Source organism: Enhydra lutris, unplaced genomic scaffold, assembly GCF_002288905.1.
Source record: "Enhydra lutris kenyoni isolate GAN:26980312 unplaced genomic scaffold, ASM228890v2 scaffoldscaffold2, whole genome shotgun sequence".
Taxonomy (NCBI): Eukaryota; Metazoa; Chordata; class Mammalia; order Carnivora; family Mustelidae; genus Enhydra; species Enhydra lutris.
This window is the reverse complement of record NW_019154086.1, coordinates 54,961,315-54,983,305: the sequence shown is the minus strand read 5'-3', so window position 1 is coordinate 54,983,305 and position 21,991 is coordinate 54,961,315. Positions and strand designations below refer to the sequence as shown.

At 37.5% G+C, this 21,991-nt stretch overlaps 1 protein-coding gene across 1 annotated transcript in view; it reads right to left on the bottom strand.

Moving 5' to 3' along the window:
- LOC111150514 (cell surface glycoprotein CD200 receptor 1-like) overlaps positions 1 to 21,991 on the bottom strand; it is a 31,354-nt gene that overhangs the window by 3,327 nt on the left and 6,036 nt on the right. The window contains exons 2-5 of the mRNA XM_022508006.1: positions 12,015 to 12,077; positions 6,160 to 6,219; positions 3,065 to 3,396; positions 2,720 to 2,963 (exon numbers count right to left, since the gene is read on the bottom strand). Coding sequence (XP_022363714.1) covers positions 2,720 to 2,963; positions 3,065 to 3,396; positions 6,160 to 6,219; positions 12,015 to 12,077 — 699 coding nt within the window. The remainder of the gene's footprint in view (positions 1 to 2,719; positions 2,964 to 3,064; positions 3,397 to 6,159; positions 6,220 to 12,014; positions 12,078 to 21,991) is intronic.

Sequence of the window (21,991 nt, the reverse complement as noted above, 5' to 3'; positions counted from 1 at the left end):
ATATATATATATATATATATATACATATATGTGTATATATATATATACATATAGGTATATATATATGTATACACACACACACATATAGTTCAAGAATGTTTCATGGTTCATGAAATTCACTTCTGTGATTTTAAACAGTTCTGACTCATTAATAGCTCAAATCATCATTATAATAAATTGATGTATTTCTGATTCTTGAGTGTTTATCAAGACATTAATCCTAAATCAATATTTTGTGGCTTTCAGGATTCATGAATGGTGAATTCACTGGTGGAGTTGGGGGTCTGAAGACTAGATTTCTCAGTTACAGTAATAGCAGGGTGTTTCTCATCTCCAATATTCAGAAGTAAATAAGGAGTTGTAAAGGAGGTAATTGGAAAAACAATCTAATCCTGAAGTCACCTTTCTTCCAGGTACTTCAAACTGACATGAATGCATGGCAGCAACTTTCAACTATTTATTAACTCTGGCAACAATATAAGGCTCAGTTTGACAAGAAAAGTCAACAAAGGAATTGCCAGCTCTGGGAGGCAGGGGTTCTACGACCTCACTGGGGCTGTATCATGAATGGGGCTGAGGGGAACAGACAGAGGTGAATGGAGGCTAAGCAGACTGGTGTCCTTTTCCTCCACATTCCTTCAACAGTTTGTTTCTAAACATTGCATTTTTCTTTTATTTGAAAAAGAAAAAAATTTTTTTACAGTTAAAATCAACATCATTGTCTTGAAACCCTCTCTTGCAAACTGATGCATGTTCTTTTGTTGGAAGTATGGCCACAGACACTGAAGATCCACCCTGCAAGGAGACAGAGAGGAGACCCCAGCACTGGCTGAGAGTGAGTGAGACAGTCCCTTCAAGTCTAAGCATCCATAAACATGACAACATATTCTAATACCAGGTGGTCAGATTGCATACTTAAGCATTACTCTCCTCAGTAAATACTGCTAAAAACTTTTTTTAAAAATCACTTTAATAATGGGTATTGGAAAATGGTGGTTTAAAGACATGGGTTTTTCTCTTCTCTCTTCTTAAACTTGCTAAATCATCAGTAGGAAAATTTTCTAAGTCTAGACTACTTAAATATAGACAATGAACATGGATGAAGATAAGAGGATGAAAAAATTCAACCTGTTTTTAGGTGAAAAATGAACAGATGAAGGCAAATAATTTAGGGTAGAATAAGTAAGAATCTTAGTGTTCACAGAACACCAAAAAGACTCTAGAACAAGAAGGGCTAAATATATTAAATGGGATAAGTGAGGGGTAAAGTGTGAGTTAAAAGTTGGAAACTCCTTTGAAGGTCTACATTAAGAAGAGATAGGCTGCCAAGTCCACTCCCACCCTGAGCAGCCAGGTCACCATGTCACCACACCTTCCTAAACAGCAAGAAACAGGAAGTTTGCCCAGAAAAGATGAACTGGAGAGATTCCAGGGTCAAGGATCCAAACGTAGTGGAGGGTGGAGAGGAAGACCAGACTGAAAAGAGATATTAAAGAAAAGTCTGAATTCTGAACAGTCTCTCTCTCTCTCTCTCTCTCTCTCACACACACACACACACACACACACACACACACACACACACACACATACACACACATGTTCCCCTCTTGTTTCCTGCTCTCATCACTAATAGGTTTATCCCTCTAAGACAATAGACTGGAGAGTTATTTTCTGCAGAAACTGGACAATTTCAGAGAAAAGAATTTCAGATAACTAAAGAATCCATATTTTAAAAACTTTTTTTCATTTACTTCCTTTTAGCCTACTGAAGCTAACTAGTTGACAGAACCACCCACAGATGACATAGCTTCCAATAAGTTCATTTTTGAATGTTCACTTTGAAATTAATGGATAGCCAAGGATTACCAGAGAGTAAAGGAAAGCTTCATGCATAAAACAAAGAGATTAAAACTAGCAAATGTCTGGAGGCAGAAGGAACCCAGATTAAACAGACATGGACTCAAGCAGAGCACTGTGGGAGAGTACCCAGGACAATAGTTGTGCAGCAGATCTAGTGACTACCCAGACCAGATTAGAACAAGGGTATATAAAACTCAAGAAGGGAAGTCGGCAAGAAAAAAAAAAAAATAGAACTGATGGATTACCCAATAAATTTGACCATGTGGAAATTAAGATTAATAGGAGTTTTCTAATTTTGTCACTGAGCTTAGTGATAATTAACAATAAGTACATATATTTTTAAGGAAACTAAAGATTAAGAGGTTATTATAATATATCCAAGAAATTCTAGGAAGAACCTAGAGTAGAAATCACACCAAACTAAAAATTTGTAAAGAAAATTTATGAGTGACTTGATCCTTCTTCTAAAAGCACAAAGATATTTTTAAATACAATTTATTCTTCTCCTAAAACCGTAAGTATTAACTTAAAAGTACACTACCCAAGCCAACTTACTGCTTGTATATTAAATTATTAAATTTAATTATTAAATTATTATTAAATTATTTATTTAATTTAAATTATTAAATTATTTTTCATTTTACTATATTAAATAATAAACTTCATTCTAAAATATGGCTTCTTGAAAACAAATTTCTGTGTCATTCTTCTGGATATAACCCTTAATTATGGAGGAGAAGGACAAAAGAAAGAGTGTGGGGAGACTATGCTAGAGTGAAATTCTTCACACTCTCCTTTTTCATTCTTCTATAACTTCCCTGAAAGAATGAACATACAAGCAAACACTGGAATTACTAACCTGTTTTCAGCTCTAAGAACTTGTTGCCAGTCACATGGGAGACAGAGCAGGACACAGTAGACACCTGGCGGCCCTCCCAGTGGCATGTACTCTGGACGGTCACTGTACCATTGCCCAGCGGTTCTTCCTCAGTGTGACAATCTCCCTCTGGGTTCCAGAAGATCTGTGCAGATGGCTTCCCTGCAGCTGCCCTGCACACAATAGTTCCATTGCTGTCTTGAAACAGAGTCACCTTGGGGGGGCACTGCAGAGACGCAGGGGAAAATGCTTCAGGCTTAACACATGGGGTATGGAATACAGAGACACATTTGATTCAGTCTCAGATCTGGTTATGTGACGTACCACAATGTCATGCTCCTTACCTAACACGCGGAGGCAATATGTATGACCAAAATGCCCATCAGGTGCAGCCACGTCGCACTTGTAATGTCCATCATGAGTGATAGCCACGGGGTCAATCCGAAGGGCAGGATTTTGATCAGGTCTGGACTCCCAGGATATTCTCACATCAGTACAGTTTCTTTCACTGGTCTCATTGTTGTCTCTCCTGTAGGCTCTAGTGCAGGGAGGCTGGTCTCTGGGTTTTATTGTCCATGTTACCACCAAAGCTGTGGAGTTGTCAGGAGGACAATGGAGCACAGCCTTTGTATCCACAGGTACGGACAGAGAAGAGTTAGCTGGACACACACACAAGGAGAATGATGAAAGATAAGCTTGATTAAAAACACTTCAAGTGTTACATTTTCCACAACATATTGCATAAAGTGTACTAACGCATGACTTTGATGGTCATCCTATTCCAAAATACTAGGTTTACATGAGAAAATTAAACATGCACAAAATGTGTAAAACACATTAAACCTAATCCAAAGATAATCCCGTTTTTCTCCTGTATTTGTATTATTAGATAAGCTACATTTATTTTATGTGTGAAAAATATTTTAAGGGCTTAAAATTGCCTCAGAAGTTTTATTGAAAACAAAAAAGAAAACACAATATAAATTAAAGGACAAAGACATCTAAATCTAATCCTTCAGTCTAAGAAGCTATTAGACTTATCTTATAACTCATGCTCCTTCCACAGAAAGTGGAAAAATTGGTATTGTGCTTTCCTCCTCCTAAGTTTTGATCAGAGACAATAAATCAGTAGTATCAGAATGAAATGCCTATACCAAAGGGTACCCCTTTGGACAAACCCAAAAAAAAATATCACACGGCATTCGGGTTGAACAAACTGGACTTTCTTAAACTACTCTTTATTTGGAGATTCACAAAGTCAGTAAAATCAACAAACCAACCTTCCTTCCTTCCTTCCTATTCAGTCACACATATACTGCCAAACAGTCCAACTGTGAACTTTGTTTACAGATCTTGTTTATGTTTTACCTAATTATGAGGATTAAATGAAGAAGGTTAGTGCTTTTGCCCATCTTCAGTGTAAAAAGTTAGCCCTGAAACCTACAATTATTCTCCAATCTAGAAGCTCCAGCTCTCCCATAAACACTCATAATGCATCCATGACTGGCTTTGCTGAGAGAGGGTTAAGGGTGTCAGGTACAACATACCTGCAACCCAGGTGAGTGGCAGCAAGCTCATCACCTTAGTAGGAGGAGAGCCAGCTGAGGTGGAGCAAAGTTGTTATGTGGATGAAATTCCTAATGCTAAACTGTGCATGTGTGGTCTCTCCTCTCCTCTCCTCCTTTGGTTCATTTGCCTCTTCTGTGATGGACTCAAGCCCTTGCATTTCACAGCCAAATCAAGATCCCATAGCTATAGGAAGCAAGTGGGGATGGATTTTAGAGCAGATCTGAGAGGCAGTTGAATCCATGTTCCTTCCCCCACTGCAAGTGTGTCCCTACTCCGTGCACGGGGACCCTGCAACGTGGCCAAAGCTTAGAGGTGAGCAGCAACACAGGGGCTTGGAGATCAGCTAGAGGTGGGTGTGGGTGAGCACACAGGTGCCCGAGGGCAGGATGCAGAAGATAAACCCAGAAAGAGAAGAGGCTGGCGAGAAGCAGGTTGAGAGTGTTCTCTGTTTGCACTTCAGCTTGTGAGCAATCTTAGGCTTTCATATTTTGCCTGACACTTATTCTCAAGATCAGGTGCTATTATTTTAAAGGAACCTACGAGCTGATCAATTAAACATGTGCATTTTAACAAGGGCACCATCTCCTGTCAAGAAGCTCCATCAGTGAGGATCCCGCGCACCATGCGTAGTCTCTGCTCTTTCTCCTTGCTCTGCTCTGTGACCCTCCAGCATTCCTCCTTCACTCTCAATGAGACTTCTTACCTGATTGCTGTTATTCACCTTTTCCTAATCCTCTTCTTCCTCTTTTCATACCTGTTGTGATAATTTGCCAATGCCCAGTCCCTCCCCCACACTCAATGGGTTGGCCCTTGTCCAACAAATACAATCTCCACATAGCCCTGTGATCAGCTATGGTGACCTCACCTCCGTTTTCACAGAGGGGTAGCAGGTAGATTCTCATATCTGCTCCAGAACAGCAGCGATGTCCCAGCGTTGCTGCATCCTGTGTCTCTGACTCCCCTCCAGTCTCCTGCAGCCTTCTGCACACAGACAAATCCCTTTTCCTTTCTCTTCTCACTGCCATACCCTACTTTAAGACCCCAACACCACATCTGGGTTACTACAGAGGACTCCTACCATCTTCTCTGTCTCAAAACTCTCCTCTCCTCAGCTCTCACCTTACCTTGCAGCCAGGTCCAGGATTCTGTAACACAGGGGTGATCCCCTCCACTCTGACACCCTTCAGAGATCTCTCACTGCCTGAAGACAACACTGACATGTCTTTGTGCTGGCTTTGAAAGCCCTCTTTTTCAAATTGACTCACCTTGGCAATCTTATCACCCCTCTGTTGCCGCCACACTTGAGAAAGGAAATGCAAGCACAATTGCATATCTAGGTCTTCCCTCAGTGGTCCTTGCAGTCTGGGATGCCTGCACAGCACTTCTGTCTACGAAAATGCTCCTCTTCCTTCAAGAGCCAATTCACATGCTGCTTCCTCCTTGAAGCCTTCCCAGAGCCCGGGTGCTCACGCTCCCTCCTCTACATTCCCAGCTCACTTGATCTGAGGGCTTATCTCCCCTACTTTATATGGCATCTGTGTTTATTTCTGGGTTCCCCCATAAAACTGAGCCCCTTAGGGCGCTCTGGCAGTCTAGCTCACCTTGCTCATCTCTGTGCTCCCCACAAAGCCTGGCACAGGGCTTGATAGAGAGAACTCCAGAATCTTCACATGGGATTGAACTGTTTGGGGGAGGAGGAAGCGTTCCCCCACATTGCGGCATTTGGTTCACCACAGTCTTCATCTGGGCTCAAGACTGGCCTCCTAACCAGTCCATCAACTGTGTTTCTAAGGCAATTCCAAACTTACTCTCTTTAGTACTGGATTCTAGAAAAAAATTAAAAATCACTTTACCTTCTGCAGGAAGTGTGAGGCTTCTCTCCTTTCCTTTCACAGATGAACTATGTGTTGAAGCTAGAAAATATTCAGAGGAAAGTAGAAAAATCAATTTTAGGTGCCTAAAAGGAGTACAAGCCACTATGTATTCACAAATCTTACAGAGACCATGATAGAAAATCAGCTAATTGTAACTAATTCCATAAAAAGCTCTGCAAAACAGAAATTAGAGGTTATTCCATCAAGTGGAAAAGCATGTGAACATCTGCCAAATCAGAGTACTTTCTCAAGAATTTTGGAACCAGGGGCACCTGGGTGGCTCAGTGGTTAAAGCCTCTCCCTTCAGCTCAGGTCATGATCTCAGGGTCCTGGAATCCAGCCCCACGTCAGGCTCTCTGCTCAGCGGGGAGCCTGCTTCCCTTCCTCTCTCTCTGCCTGCCTCTCTGCCTACTTGTGATCTCTGTCTTTCAAATAAATAAATAAAATCTTTAAAAAAAAATAGAATTTTGGAACCAAATTTAGACGAGTAGTTCATCCCCCTTTCTCCTTTATTTTTCCTACTGTGATGGCTAATTTTATGTGTCAACTTGGTTAGGCCATCGCTCCTAAGTATTTAATTAAACATTATTTTAGATGTGCCTGTGAAAGTGTTTTTTATATGAGATTTACATTTAAATCAGTAGACTTTGAGTAAAACAAAGTACTCTCCAACTTGTGGGTGGGCCTTATGCAATCAGTTGAAGACCTTAGTAGAAAAAGGCTGACCTTCTTGAAAAAGGAATTCTGCCAGTTCGCTGCCTGCAGATTCAAACTACAACTGTTCCCTGGGTCTCCAGGCTTCTTGCCCACTCTGCAGATTTTGCATTCGCCAAGCATCCACAATCATATGAGCCAATTCTTTAAAATAAGTATTTCTCTTGATATATCAATAGGTAGTTGGATATAGAGATGATGATAGATGATGATAGGTAGATGATAGATGATAGATAGATAGATGACAGATAGATGATAAATATCTCATTGTTCTTTTTCTCTTAGGAACCCTGACTAATACACTTACCTTCTGAAGAATGAAGCAGAAACAGAGAGAGAAATGACATCCTTCACCTAGCTCAAGTTTCTAAATATGTATAGTTCATGAGATCCACATGTATTCTTTCCTTGTGTTCTGTAGAGTTACTGACAGTCAAAATAGTGCTAATCTACTTCAAACTTGGTTTCTGATAATTCCCATTTAAGTATTGTTTTTTAAAAGCAACAACAATGAAAAAAATATTTCTGTGACTTAAGAGCCTGACAAAGTTCTTACTCTGGGTTTATAAGACCACCATTTAATAAGCATTTTATGCTCTCTGCTTATAAAAGTATACTTCTTGCTCCCAATTCTAATTATATAACCAATTCTACCACATTAAAAAATAAACAAAAAATTCAGTAAAGGTCTTAGAAATAAACATAGTCAGATCTCTAAAATAATTAGGCTTTTTTAGGCAACTAAGTTTTATTAGCTTGGTCTGGAAGGAAGGCAAAGAATGAAGTTGTGGGTCACCTGGGTGGCTCAGTTGGTTAAGTGTCTGCCTTCATCTCAGGTCATGCTTCTGAAGTTCCAGGATCAAGTCCTGCATCTGGCTTCCTGCTCAGCGGAGAGCCTGCTCCTCCCTCTGCCCCTTCACCCTGCTCATGTGCACTCTCTCTCTCTCTCTTTCAAATAAATAAATAAAGTCTTTTTTTTTAAATGAAGCTGAATGATTAAATTTAGCTCATATTGGGCTCAAGAATCGATTCCAGAAACAAATAAGTCAGAGCTGACCTCAGAGGGCTTACTGAAATCGAGCTATAAATTAGATATTCTAGATTTTAAAGCTCAATTATAACAATATAGTTTAGTCTTTCCAGACCTCTCCCATCCTATTATATCTGGCTTCTCAAAAGCCTAAGGTCTGACAATTTCTTCCTTTGTCAAATTCACCAGCAACCAAGACTGAGGGTTTATAATGAGATAAAATTTAGGATGTGGGTAGTTTTGATGATGGTACTGTAGTTTCCATTTGGAAGTGTCAAAAAGAAATTTCTTTTTTATTTTATTTTATTCTATTATGTTATGTTAGTCACCACACAGTACATCATTAGTTTTTGATGTAGTGTTCCATGATTCGTTGTTTGCATATAACACCGAGTACTCCATGCAATCCGTGCCCTCCTTAATACCTGTCACAGGGCTAACCCATCCCCCACCCCCCAAACCCTCAGTTTGTTTCCTATAGTCCATACTCTTTCATGGTTCATCTCCCCCTCTGATTTCCCCTCCTTCCTCTTTCCCTTTCTTCTCCTAATGTCTCCATGCTATTCTTTATGTTCCACATATAAGTGAAACTTTATGATAATTGTCTTTCTCTGCTTGACTTATTTCACTTAGCATAATCTCTTCCAGTTCCATTCCTGTCAATGCAAATGATGGGTATTCATCCTTTCTGATGGTTGAGTAATATTCCACTGTATGTATGGACAACATCTTTATCCATTCATCTGTTGAAGGGCATCTTGGCTCCTTCTACAGTTTGGCTATTTTGGACATTGCTGCTATGAACATTGGTGTGCATGTGCCCCTTCTTTTCACTTTATCTGTATTGCTGGGTCATAAGGTAGCTCTATTTTTAACTTTTTGAGGAAACTCCATACTGTTTTCCAAAGTGGCTATACCAGCTTGCATTCCTACCAACAGTGTAAGAGGGTTCTCCTTTCTCCATATCCCCTCCAACATTTGTTGTTACATTTGTTGTTTCCTGCCTTGTCAGTTTTGGCCATTCTAACTGGTATAAGTGGTATCTCATTGTAGTTTTGATTTGCATTTCCGTGATGGCTAATGATGTTAAACATTTTTTTATGTGTTTGTTAACCATTCTTATGTCTTCTTTAGAGAACTGTCAGTTCATGTCTTCTGCCCATTTTTGACTTGATTATTTGTTTTTTGGGTGTTGAATTTGAGAAGTTCTTTATCAATGTGAGACAGGACTCCGCTGAAATCCAAGAGGAGAACATAGGCAGTAATCTCTTTGACATTGGCCACAGCAACTTCTTTCAAGACACGTCTCCAAAGGCAAGGGAAACAAAAGCAAAAATAAAATTTTGGGACTTCATCAAGATCAATAGCTTCTGCACAGCAAAGGAAACAGTCATCAAAAGGAAATTTCTAAGTTGTATTAGGTCTAAAGGGTATAAGTGAGGTGGGCTGGGGGTACTAGAAGAGAAAAATCAAAAACTGCAAGCTTTTTCCATAAAAGAACAAAGAGTAAACATTTGAGGTTTTGCAGTCCATATGGTCTCCATTGAAAGTATTCAATCTTACGATTGCAGCAAGAAAGCAACCATGTATAAAATATAAATAAATGGGCATGGTTTTCTTTTTTTCCAATAAAACTTTAATTACAAAAATGAGCTGGCTGGATTTTACCCATGGGCTATAATTTACTGACTCTTGATTTATAAAGTACACTGTTGGTGGGAATGCAAGTTGATCTGTCCACTTTGGACAACAGTGTGGAGATTCCTTAAGAAATTAAAAATAGAGCTTCCCTATGACCCTGCAATGGCACTACTGGGTATTTACCCCAAAGATACAGATGTAGTGAAAAGAAGAGCCATATGCACCCCAATCATAGCAGCAATGTCCACAATCACCAAACTATGGAAAGAACCGAGATGCCCTTCAACGACGAATGGATAAAGAAGATGTGGTCCATATACACAATGGAATATTACGCCTCCATCAGAAAGAATGAATATGAGAGACTGTGGACTCTGAGAAACAAACTGAGGGTTTTGGAAGGGAAGGGGGTGGGGGGATGGCCAAGCCTGATGGTGGGCATTAAGGAGTGCATGTATTGCAGGGAGCACTGGGTATGATGCATAAACAATTAATCTTGGAACACTGAAAAAATTAAATTTAATTTAAAAAATATAATATTTGAAAACTTCATTCAAATCAGTTATGAAGGCATCACTTAATTCCAGACCAGGCTCTTCTAACAGAATCCTATACTATCCAGACACAGACTTAGTTATATCTGATAAGAACTAAATTGCCGATATTTCCAGACAAGATGACTACAACTTCTCATGCCAGAGATAAAACCCACAAGTCGGAATGTATTCTTAAATGTGCAAAAGGATTGTTTTCAGAAGAGAAGAAAATGCTTCTTTTCACAAATATTCCTCTAATTACTTTTATGATATTGGAAATGACTTTTAAACTTTGTTAACTGTTGATATAGGAGTCCTTTAGTTTTATTATCTCAACTTCAGCTAGTTGCCATGAAATTCTGATTTCATATCAAATATCTTCACTGATAATTCCTTATCCAGTCTTGCTTGAAGCTTCGTGTACACCAAAGTAGTAAAACAAATGTGTCAGCCTTCTGGTCAGTGGTCCTGTGATTTCTTTCTTTACTTTATTTATCTGAAACCAAATTTTCTTTAAAGTTCATAAAAATTATACTTTTACATTGTTAACATCAGAAGCCTAATTTAACACTTTCACAATGTACATATATATAGAGAGAGAGAGAGACAGACAGACAGACAGACAGAAACAAATGTGAGTTGTGTTTTTTAAAACATATTTATAGTAGAAAAGTAACTTAATGACTTATTAGATTAGCCACCCAGGGCTGCCTTAATATAAAATGACCAACTTGGTCAAATTAAAAAAAAAAAAAAAACACAGAAATGTATTTGTTTATATTTCTGGAATCCAGGAGTCTGAAACTAACATGTCAGTAGGGCTGTGTTTCTTCCAACAGCACAAGGGAAGAATCCTTCTTACTTCTTCCAGCTTGTGGCAACTAGCAATCCGTGGTGTTCCTCAGCTCGTAGACATGTCATTTCAATCACTGTCTCCATCTTCATATTGCCTTTCCCTGTGTCCTCTTCTTTTCTCTGCACTTCTAAAGACTCTTACCATAGATTTAGGCCCACTCTGATCCAGGATGATCTCTTCTCAAGAGCTTTAACTTAATTACATCTTCAAAGACCCTTTTCCTAAATACAGCCACATTCGCAAGATCCAGCTGGATTTTTGTTGGGGGCGACAGCATTCAACCCACCATTCTTGTGGGGGGCACCACTGATGTATTGTTTCCAACCTTTAGATTTATAGTTTATATAATTATTTTACTTATTTACCTATAATTATAATTATATAATTATTTTAATTATTTACCTGGAATCTAATTTTTCTAGATGGTGAAATAATTGAGTGAAATTAGAAAGTATATTTATAAGACCAGCAATGCATTCTGGAGTCACGGGAATTATTTTTCAATGAAGTGAGGTATACAACAAAAATAAAAATTTTAAATATAAAGAAGAAGCTAAGTATAATGGCAACTTTGGAAGACAGTAGGGCTGAGTGGGGAACAGAGACAATAAATTACTAATATCTGCTAAGACCTATTTTTTAAACCCATTTTTCAAAAACTGAATGAGAATTTTTTCTTTTTTTTATTAAGTTATGTTAATCAACATAGAGTACTTCTTTAGTTTTTGATGTAGTATCCATGACTCATATTTGTGTATAACACCCAGTGAAAAATTTTTAACATGCCATTGGTTTGTTTAGTGATCACCATTCTTGAAAAAGTTACTAAATAAGCACAGAAATCATTTTAGAATGAAAAAATTATGAACTCTTCATAAAACAGGCAATATTATATTTAGACACTTTTAAACAAGAGCCTATAACTACACAGATGATTCAAGTTCTTTTTTTTAAGATGATTCAAGTTCTTAACATACAAACTGTACCAGCATCAAGCACGCTTCTAATAGAACTATCATTAAAAGATGACCATTACCCAAACTGCAATTGTCCTTACCTGTTTGCTGCTTTGTTGAGTTCCCTGGTATCCCAGAACTTCCCACTCCTGCACGTATGCACTCTGAAAAGACATATGGGGTATTCAGAAGAATAACATTAGTATTTCTGACTCCTAGTTAAAGTCACAATTTTTTCACATTCTACAGGCCATTTTTGGATTGCAGTTGCCAAAAGAAATATAAGTTATGACAGTCAAGACGCCTCAGGACAATTTGCCCCACGATGAACTTTTGACTTTAACTTCCTACCTTTTTGGCATACCCCTACTTTAGATGCAAAGTGTCTGTCACCACCCTGCTGTCTTTATATTCAAGTCAAAGTATTTCTTATTCCTGGCTTATATGCATTTACTTTACCTCCAATCATGAAAAGGGTTTTACCATCCATTATAGGCTTTGGGGCCACCACTGAGTAGGTCAAGAAAGTTTAGTAGTGATGTGTTCATTGGGGGCTGGTATGGAACAAAAAAAGATTTTCCTAAGCATTGTTGAAATCATATCATATGGACAATGGTCTATGAAGTTCAAATTTCGTAAGGCAAACTCTAAGTGGGAATTGCTAATAAATTTTTTTTTTTTTCTGAGCAGCAACTTCTGGCAAAGTACTCACCAAGCATAGAAACATCATAATAAACAATGCCCTCTTCTCTCCAAGAGCTAAAGGTCCGGACAAGGAAGCTGCTATTTATATGATCAGAAGGTAAAGTTTTCAGAGTGATGATAGAAGTAAAATAATGTCCAGAAGTTAAAAGAAAAAATGTTTAATTCTAAAAGAGCAAGGGTAAAAGGGAAGATTTTCTATAACAGGTGATATTTGAGCTGGATCTCAGTAGATGAGTTCTGCAGGGAGAAAGAAGGAAATCTTTTTGCATACAAAAAGAAAAGTCATTTAGAAGATAGGAAGCTCAGTGGGTTAAGACTCTGCCTTCAGCTCAGGTCATGATTCCAGGGTCCTGGGATCAAGCCCTGCATCTGGCTCTCTGCTCAGCAGGAAGCCTGCTTCCTCCTCTCTCCCCCTGCCTGCCTCTCTGCCTACCTGTGATCTCTCTCTCTGTGTGTGTTAAATAAATAAATAAAATCTTAAAAAAAAAAAAAGAAGAAGAAGATAGGAAGCTACGTGGGACTTTCAAAGAATTACAAATAGTTCAGTGTTGTCATTAAGTGAGAAAAACCAGATGTGCAATTAGAGTTGAGGCTGGATATTGGCAGGTTCTCACTGTGGAAGGCGCAACACTCCTAGAAAGTGTTCACAAGAAAATGATACATCTCCAATACATCTAGAGTGGGTGCACCGGACTAGCAAAGAGAAACATTTTAGCATAAGATTTAACACAGTGTTTTTCTGGAGAAATTTTGAACCCACTGCTCCTCCAAGCTACCATTTACTTAATTAAAACACTGTTTTTAAAAATTAACAGTTTTTGAGCACTTGCTCAAAAGTTTGCTAGGAACAAATTTTGGGTAACTAGCATATGCTATTTATTTCAGCCTCCCCATACTGACAAGTATTTTAACGTCATCTTACAAATAAAGAAATGCAGACTCACGGTGATGAAGCAATTCATCCAAGTCTGCCCAGCTTGTAAACTGCTCTAATTGCCCAACTATTTTTTTTTTTTTTAAGATTTTGTTTCTTTGTCAGAGAGAGAGAGAGAGAGAGAAATCACAAGCAGAGGGAGTGGCAGGCAGAGAGAGAAGCAGGGTCCCCGCTGAGCAAGGAGCCCCATGTGGGGCTCGATCCCAGGCCCTGGGATCATGACCTGAGCTGAAAGCAGCCACCTAACCAACTGAGCCACCCAGGCGCCCCTGCCCAACTATTCTTGTACAAAGGTCCTACTACTGAATAGAAACCAAGGCTTGGATCTAAAGAATGTACTGGGATAAAAGCACTACCCAAATTAATCTAAATTAAGAGAGTCAATGAAGCAAATCCAACCCATGTTTTGGGGGAAACACAGAGACTAAGGTCTGAAAGAGTACATCAAATGGTAAGTCAATAGAATCAAGATTACAATGGTGTATGGACACAAGCAGTATGAATTCCAAATCTGAACAGAAATAGTTAAGGTAAGGAGGAGGGTGGGAGACAATTGCCAAAATTCGTGGGCCAAACTCATCACTCCCTCACTAGATTGTAAACTAGATTATATACTAGATTATATACTAGATTATAAACTCCATAAATGCAGGGATTTTCATTTATATTTTTCATTCCACATCTTCAGCGCCTAGAAGAGTGGTTTGCACAGCTGCCTGTCATGTAGGTGACTCAAACTGTGCTAAAAATATAAAGGTCAACACAACCTTACAGTAAACTATACTGAAGATATGGAGATTTAGTTTACAGAAGCAGTACAAAAGTCTTTTGGTCATATAGGAAGATGCTCATACATCATTCATGGTAAAATAAATGCAAATTAAAACTATGCAGAAATACCATTTCTCACCTATTAGACTGCCAAAGGCCAAAAATTTGACAATGTATTTTGGAGCTGTCGAGTGATAGGCATGCCGATATCAGGCTGGCAGGAATGTTGAGCGTTACAACGTCCACAGAAGGAAATTTGGCAATATATAGCAAAATTACATATGCATTTCTCTTCCCCAGCAATACCAAATCTCAGAATCTATCCTAAAGAAGCACAGGCAACAGTATGAAAAGAATATATGCAAGGACGATTCATTATAACATTGTCATGCCAAGACTTTGAGAAATAACCCAATGACCTCTCATAGAGGGTTAGTTTTCTATACTACGGTACATACACCAAATGAAATATAATGAAACTCTTAAAAAGAATGAGGGATAGCTCTATAAGCAATTATGAAGGGATATCCAAGATATATTGTTAAGAAGAAAAAGCAGGATATACAAAATCGTATATAGTACACTACCGTTCATCTAAGCTACATGGGATGTGTGTGTGTGTGTGTGTGTGTGTGTGTGTGTGTGTTCTTTCTTTCCTTGCTTATAATTTCAAAACTAAATGGATGAAATAGGAACAAGAATGCAGTGTCTCTGATTTTATAGATTTGACTTTGGAACCATGTAACCATTTTCCGTAATTATAAAACATAACCAAATTACTTGTAAACACTAAAATTATGAAGCAAAGTGAAACAAATGAACCTAAGTGCAGGTAGAATTGGTTGCATAACCACATACAGAGCAGCTATTCCAACCGACTTTCAAAACACAACGATTTGACTCTATGCCTCTTAGTGGAATGTAAGTTAATGACAAAAATAATTGCAAAAAAAACCTTTACCTATTTTCAATAATCATATTGTTAGTGCTAGTGGAAACTACACTAAAAAAGTCAAACATGTGCCCACCATACAACCTAACCATTCCAATCTCGGTATTTACTCAAGAGAAATGAAAATATATGTCCACACAAAGACTTGTGCATGAATACTCATAGCAGCTTTGTTCACAATGGCCAAAAGCTGGACACAGCCTAAACATCATTTAATGGATACACGGGTAAATTGTCTGTGTGATGGAATATGACTCAGCAACAAAAGGAGTGCACAGCAACCTTGATGATGCCCAAACTCATTCTGTTGCGTGAAACAAGCAAACACAAGAGTATACACTACACACTGCACAAAAGAACGCTGCTGAGATGAAATGCTAACTCATCTGTCTGTGGTGCCAAACAGCAGATCAGTGGTTGCCTACAGATAGGGACCAAGGCAAGGCAAGGATGGACTGCAAATATACATGAAAGAATATATGGGGAATGATGGAAAAGTCCTGTGTCTTGTTTGTGATGATTCACAGGAATAGGTCAAAACTATCAAACTGTACCTTTTAAATGGATACGGTTAATTGTACATAAATTGTCCCTCAATTGAACTAAATACAGTATCAGAAACATCAGGTTTTAACACATGTAACTTTAGAACACGCATCCACACAAACACAAAACAAAATACAAATGGAAAAACCCTTGACACTGAAAATAATGGTTAAAAAAAAAAAAACTTTTCCATCTAAGTCAAAAGTATCAGTAGAAGTAAGATTGTTTTGTGATTTTAGTACAAATGAAACCTCTTACTCACTTTGAGCACCAGAAGTTTCCTTTCCCAAATCGTCATTGTGATATGCCTGAGCAAGCATACACGACCCACACAGCAGACATTGTATGGGCATGACTGTGCAAAGCCATACTCCAAAGGCTTCCTCCAGTGAAGGGGGAAAAGGCCCTCAGAAAGAACACATGGTTTTTTTGTGAGGTTAAATAGTTTTTATCTCTTCTAAAATCCTGTGGTCTGCTGTGCTGTCCTGACTAAAAAAGGGAGAGATAGGCATTGTTCATACTTCACCACTCCCAATAAAAACCCCTGGTCAAGCAACTGCTAGTAACCTAATTAGAATGTGGATTATGCCATCCTCCAATAGTTACTAGGGTTGCTAAAATTCATGTATTTCCGGCATATGGGGATGGGAAACGGAAAAGTTAAAGATATCTTGTCCTTTCATTCATTTGCAGGTTCTTTGAGGAGAAGGCATACAAAGCAGTAAGGAGGCTAAAACAATGAATTGAAGTTAAAATAATGCTTAACTGGGGACAAAATTGGAGCCTAAACGATTTGTTATGCTCTAATAAGATGCCCATGTGTCTGCAAAAGAAAATCATGTGGCATAGTTCCATTTTTAACTTTCTTTTGACATTTCTTTACAGAACCTGGAGCCTCTAAGCTAGCACTAACTAACAAGAAGCATTCTTACTGCTTATTATGGTCTTTCTGTCATCACTGGTCATCTTCATTGTTATTTAACATTGAATGAATTTACTACTTTGAAAAATACAGAATACACTGAAATACATTTCAACACATTGAGATACATGGAAATATCCTGATATTTTTCATAAGGAAAACCAAGTAACAGAATTATTTCATTCTACATTTGATGTTTCAAGCTTTCAAACTTCAAAACTCTACAGGTTATTATAACAAATATAGTGTTGAACCATCATGGATTAGCAATGGCTACAAAATATGAGAGATATGAGTTTTCTCACTCTGTTTCATTTTAGATAATTAAATGAATGCATATGCTCTAGGTTCCCCCTCTGCAAAACACAGACTCTCATTCTTAAATTAATGAGAGGAATGACTCATGAAAAGTATCCAAAGTACATGACAGACTGAGGTATTAAACCTAGTCATAAAGAAGCAGTACATCTCACCTAAAGATTCAAGGTTTCATTTAAAATAAATGCAACTTTGAGGCTGAGATCTTAATCACACAAAGATCTGGAAACTCAAATTACACTGCTAGAACAATCTTTATTTAGCTACACTAAGTACATAACTTTTTCTAGTCAACAGTATGGTAAAGTCAATACAATACAGAAACCTTTACTTTCAATCTTTACTTCTGGCTCCAGAAAGCTTTAAATACCAAACTTAACATTTTAGTTAGTGAATATTTGTATTGCGTTTTATAAAACTTCACCTTGCAGATGTAGGTTAGACATAAAAGTATTATTTCCCAACAGTTATGAATGGATTCAAGCAAGAATTTGTGAAATTAAATTGTGTCTTTTTTTACAGATACTGAGGAATTGTCACCCAAATAGGCTAGCTCTATTTCTTCCTCTAATGCAATGGTTTTCACAACGGGACCTAGGAATTATGAAAGTCTATGGTAGCCAAACAAAAAATCTATGAACTTCATAACCTTTGGAGGAGGAAACCTAATCATAATTTTATTTCGATATATAATTAAAAAGCAGTATCACCCTGTAGGAATAATTGAAAACATCACTAATTCTTCCCCAAATTCTGTTATTTATATATACCAAATAAGAAAGCTTGAACTAAAAGACTTATCTGAATCTTTTTTCTACTAAAGCTGCCTGAAGCCTAACACATTAATTTTATGATAAATTTTGGAAATAAAGGAAACATTTTCTGCCTTCTAAGATTATGATCAGATTAGGATCACTAGTAGTTTTCATTCAAAGTGCAGAATGACCCCCTATCAGGTATTTTAGAACTTTTGGACTGATGGAGGGCAACTTGAAGCTATATTAGTATTCCTTTATTAAACTACAGTAGCTAGGCGCTTAATAAATGCCTATTTATCCTGGAGTGTCAATCTACTTGGAACAATAAACATTAACCAAATAATCAAATAATTATGTGAAATTGCAATAACAGCAAATGGAAAGTATAAAAATGTACCCTGAGCAACTTATCCTAGTCTCGAGGTGGTGGACAGCCCCTAAGGTGGTTCCCAATGTTCTCTCTTCATGATATTCATGTCTGTAAAATTCCCTCCTCTTGACTCTGGGTTGGACTCACTCATACATTTAATGACTACAATATATAAAAGTGATGGATATCAGTGCTGAGAGTCAATTATAAAAAGACTGTGGTTTCCAGTGTGTGTTCACTCGTGCTTGCTCTCTCTCTCTCTCTCTCTCTCTCTCCCCCTTGGGTCACTGCAAGAAAATAAATACTTGTTTGGGGATAATTTGTTATGTAACAATAAGTACTTAATACAAGATCCAATAGACAAGAATCCAATAATAAGAGTGAGAGAGAAAGGAAAGATATTCTAAATAAAATACTATTATGTGCAGGTGATACGTGCCTGAAGGGATTATAGAAAACTAAGATCTGAAGACCCAGGGCTGGGCCACCTGGGTGGTATAGTTAGCTAAGCACTAGACTCTTGGTTTCAGCTCAGGTCATGGTCTCAGGGTCATGATCTCAGGGTTGTGGGATCTTTGGGCTGTGTACTCAGTGAGGAGTCTGCTTAGGTTTCTCTCTCTCTCTGCCCCTCACACCCCCCTCCATGCTCTCTCTCACAAAAACAAATAAATGTTTAAAAAAAAAAAAAAGAAGGAAGGAAGAAGAAAGGAAGGAAAGGGAAACACACCATGGTCAAAAAGAGACAATCTCATTTTTTCCTATTATTCTAGTCTCACATAATGATTTCAGAAAATTTTTTCCCTGAGACAAATTTATCTTTCTATGGAAGGGGAACAGAAGAGAAAAATAAACATTTGCCATTTTAGCTATATGAGACATAACATATTTTTAAAATGAAAACTTTCTCCTTTATATGTTCATATGTATTACAGCTTAATATCTCCATTATCATGAATCCTTGTGTCTGAAAAAGAAAGAAACTGAAATACAAAATAGGAGATTTCTTTTTTTTTAAGATTTTATTTATTTATTTGACAGAGAGAGAGATCACAAGTAGGCAGAGAGGCAGGCAGAGAGAGAGGGGGAAGCGGGCTCCCTGCTGAGCAGAGAGCCTGATGTGGGGCTTGGTCCCAGGACCCTGAGATCATGACCTGAGCTGAAGGCAGAGGCTTAACCCACTGAGCCACCCAGGTGCCCTGAGATTTCTTATCTTAAATCATATTTGTTATTTCTGCACCAGAACTTTTTCAAGGAAAAAAACTGTTTTGCAAGCATTTGAAATTTTAGGATAAAAATTATTTATATTAATGTACTATAACTACAAACTTAAGCATGAGTAAATCTCACACATACTATTCAGCAAATGAAAACAATGATAAAATAATATACAGAGTATGATTTCATCTACATGCAAACAAAAAAAAAGGCAAAATAACTCTTACTGTTTAGGGCTGGATACATACGTGGTAAAATGTTAAAAAAAAAAAAGGCAGGGAATTATTATCCCAAAAGATAACAGCTTACAGCAAAGGTTGGGCGGTAGAACTTACATAAACTTTCATAAACATTCACTGTGTAATTGTTCTTTGAAATGCACATATGTAATATACTCAGCAATATATATGTTAATATAAAAGAAAATTAAAATAACAAGTTCAAAGAAACACAAAAACTACAATTAGTATGTACATGTTTTAATATAACAATGTGAGCAACTGATCCCTGTATCAGCATCAGTGATGTTGCGTTCTTATGCTTTAATTTATAAATGTGATTTGCATTTTCAAAGGTATTTATTTATTTATTTATTTTTTTAAAGATTTTATTTATTTATTTGTCAGAGAGAGAGAGAGGGAGAGAGAGCAAGCACAGGCAGACAGAATGGCAGGCAGAGGCAGAGGGAGAAGCAGGCTCCCTGATGAGCAAGGAGCCCGATGTGGGACTCGATCCCAGGACACCGGGATCATGACCTGAGCCGAAGGCAGCCGCCCAACCAACTGAGCCACCCAGGCGTCCCCAAAGGTATTTATTTAGTAGCAGACAACACCTAATTAGGTGTTCAATAAGCAAAATATTGGATGGGAACCCAAAGTTCTAGCAGAACAAATTCAGAAAACAACAAAATTAGAGTAAAGAAAATTGACCAATATTTTGGCTCTTCCATTTATTACTTCTACAGTCTTGCACAGATTACTCTCTGAATCTCAGTTACTTAATCTATACATGTAAGAATTTAGTATCTGATAACAGTGGTCATTCAAACTCATAAGAGGAAAGATAATTACTTATATCCTTGGTAAATGGTATTAGGAAACTTATCTAGTCATTTAGGAAAACAACGACAACAGATTCCTACCTCACTTCTCACACAAAAATAAAATAAAATGAACCAAAGACAGAAATCATTGGTAGATGATAGATAGATTAACTGGAAGAAATCATGGGTGATTTTTTTTTTTAATCTTAAATGGAACATGGAGTGAGTAACACCGTGGTTTGCCAGGGAATGTGGGGTTTCCTGGGACATAAGATGTTTAGTGCTAAAACCAGGAAAGTCAGGGCACCTGGGTGACTCAGTCAGTTAAGTGTCTGCCTTCCTGCTCAGGTCATGATCCCGGGTTCTGGCATCAAGCCCTCCACTCCTATCTGACTCTGTGCTCAGTGGGGAGCCTGCTTTTCTCTCTCCCTCCACTGCTCGCCCTGCGTATTCTCTCTCTCTCTCTCTCAAATAAATAAATAAAATATTTTAAAAAATAAAAATAAATTTAAAAAATAAAAATAAAACCTGGAAAGTCCGAAGCAAACTGGGACAGTTGTCACTGTGAGTAAAAAAACCTTCTAACCCTGGTACAAAACAGAAACCACAAAAGAAAACATTGAGAAAGATGACTTTAGAAAGAATCTTACATTTCTGTATGGCAAAAAAGAAAAGAAAATGTGCAAACTAATGTTGACAAGCAAAAACCTGTGGAATATTTTGAACATTTACGATAAACAAAAGACTAATTTCCTACAAAAAATATACAGAAAACACATAAACCAAGAAAAAAACAGAGAGAGAGAGAAAGAGAGAGAGATGGACAACCCAATGGAAAAAATGGGCAAAAGATACGAACAGGCCAACAAAAGATAAGGTTAAGTAATATGTTGAAAGGTGACTTAGATGGTAACTATAATTATATTCTTCAAATACAACACAGAGAGAAAAATAAAACACCCAAACGGTTTATAAAAAGGAAGAGTGAGAAAAGTTTAAGTATCAAGCTCCAAAACATAAGAATCCAATAACGAATTCTATGGATGAATAAAATTTGGAAAGCCAAAAGAATTATGGTAAGTAACAAATTTGACCCTGGTTTCCAAAATGATATTATCAAAAAGCCTGTATCAGTTGGTCAGGACACTGTGCTAATAAAACCCATATTGCTGGGTTAAATTTTTTTTTTTTCAGGCCATTCACTAGTGAATAGGGATAGATTTGTTCCCTAGTCCAGGACAGATGTTGTACAAATGTGTAACAGTTACAAGGGATAGTGTGTTGAATGGATAGGGAATATCCATACATATCAATATGCAAAGCTATATGTACTAGAATGTTAATTTCAGCATAGTTTTTAATTCCAGAAAACAAAACAACAAGGAAGTTGATCTCTAAGAGTTAATTAAATAAATTTTGAAATAATATCTATGAAAGATATTTGAAAACTGCAAAATAATAATTAAGATACCACTTTTTGAATGTAAAATTCAGATGGTGTTATGTGCTTGATATACATAATTTAACTTTACCCTCTCAGAAACC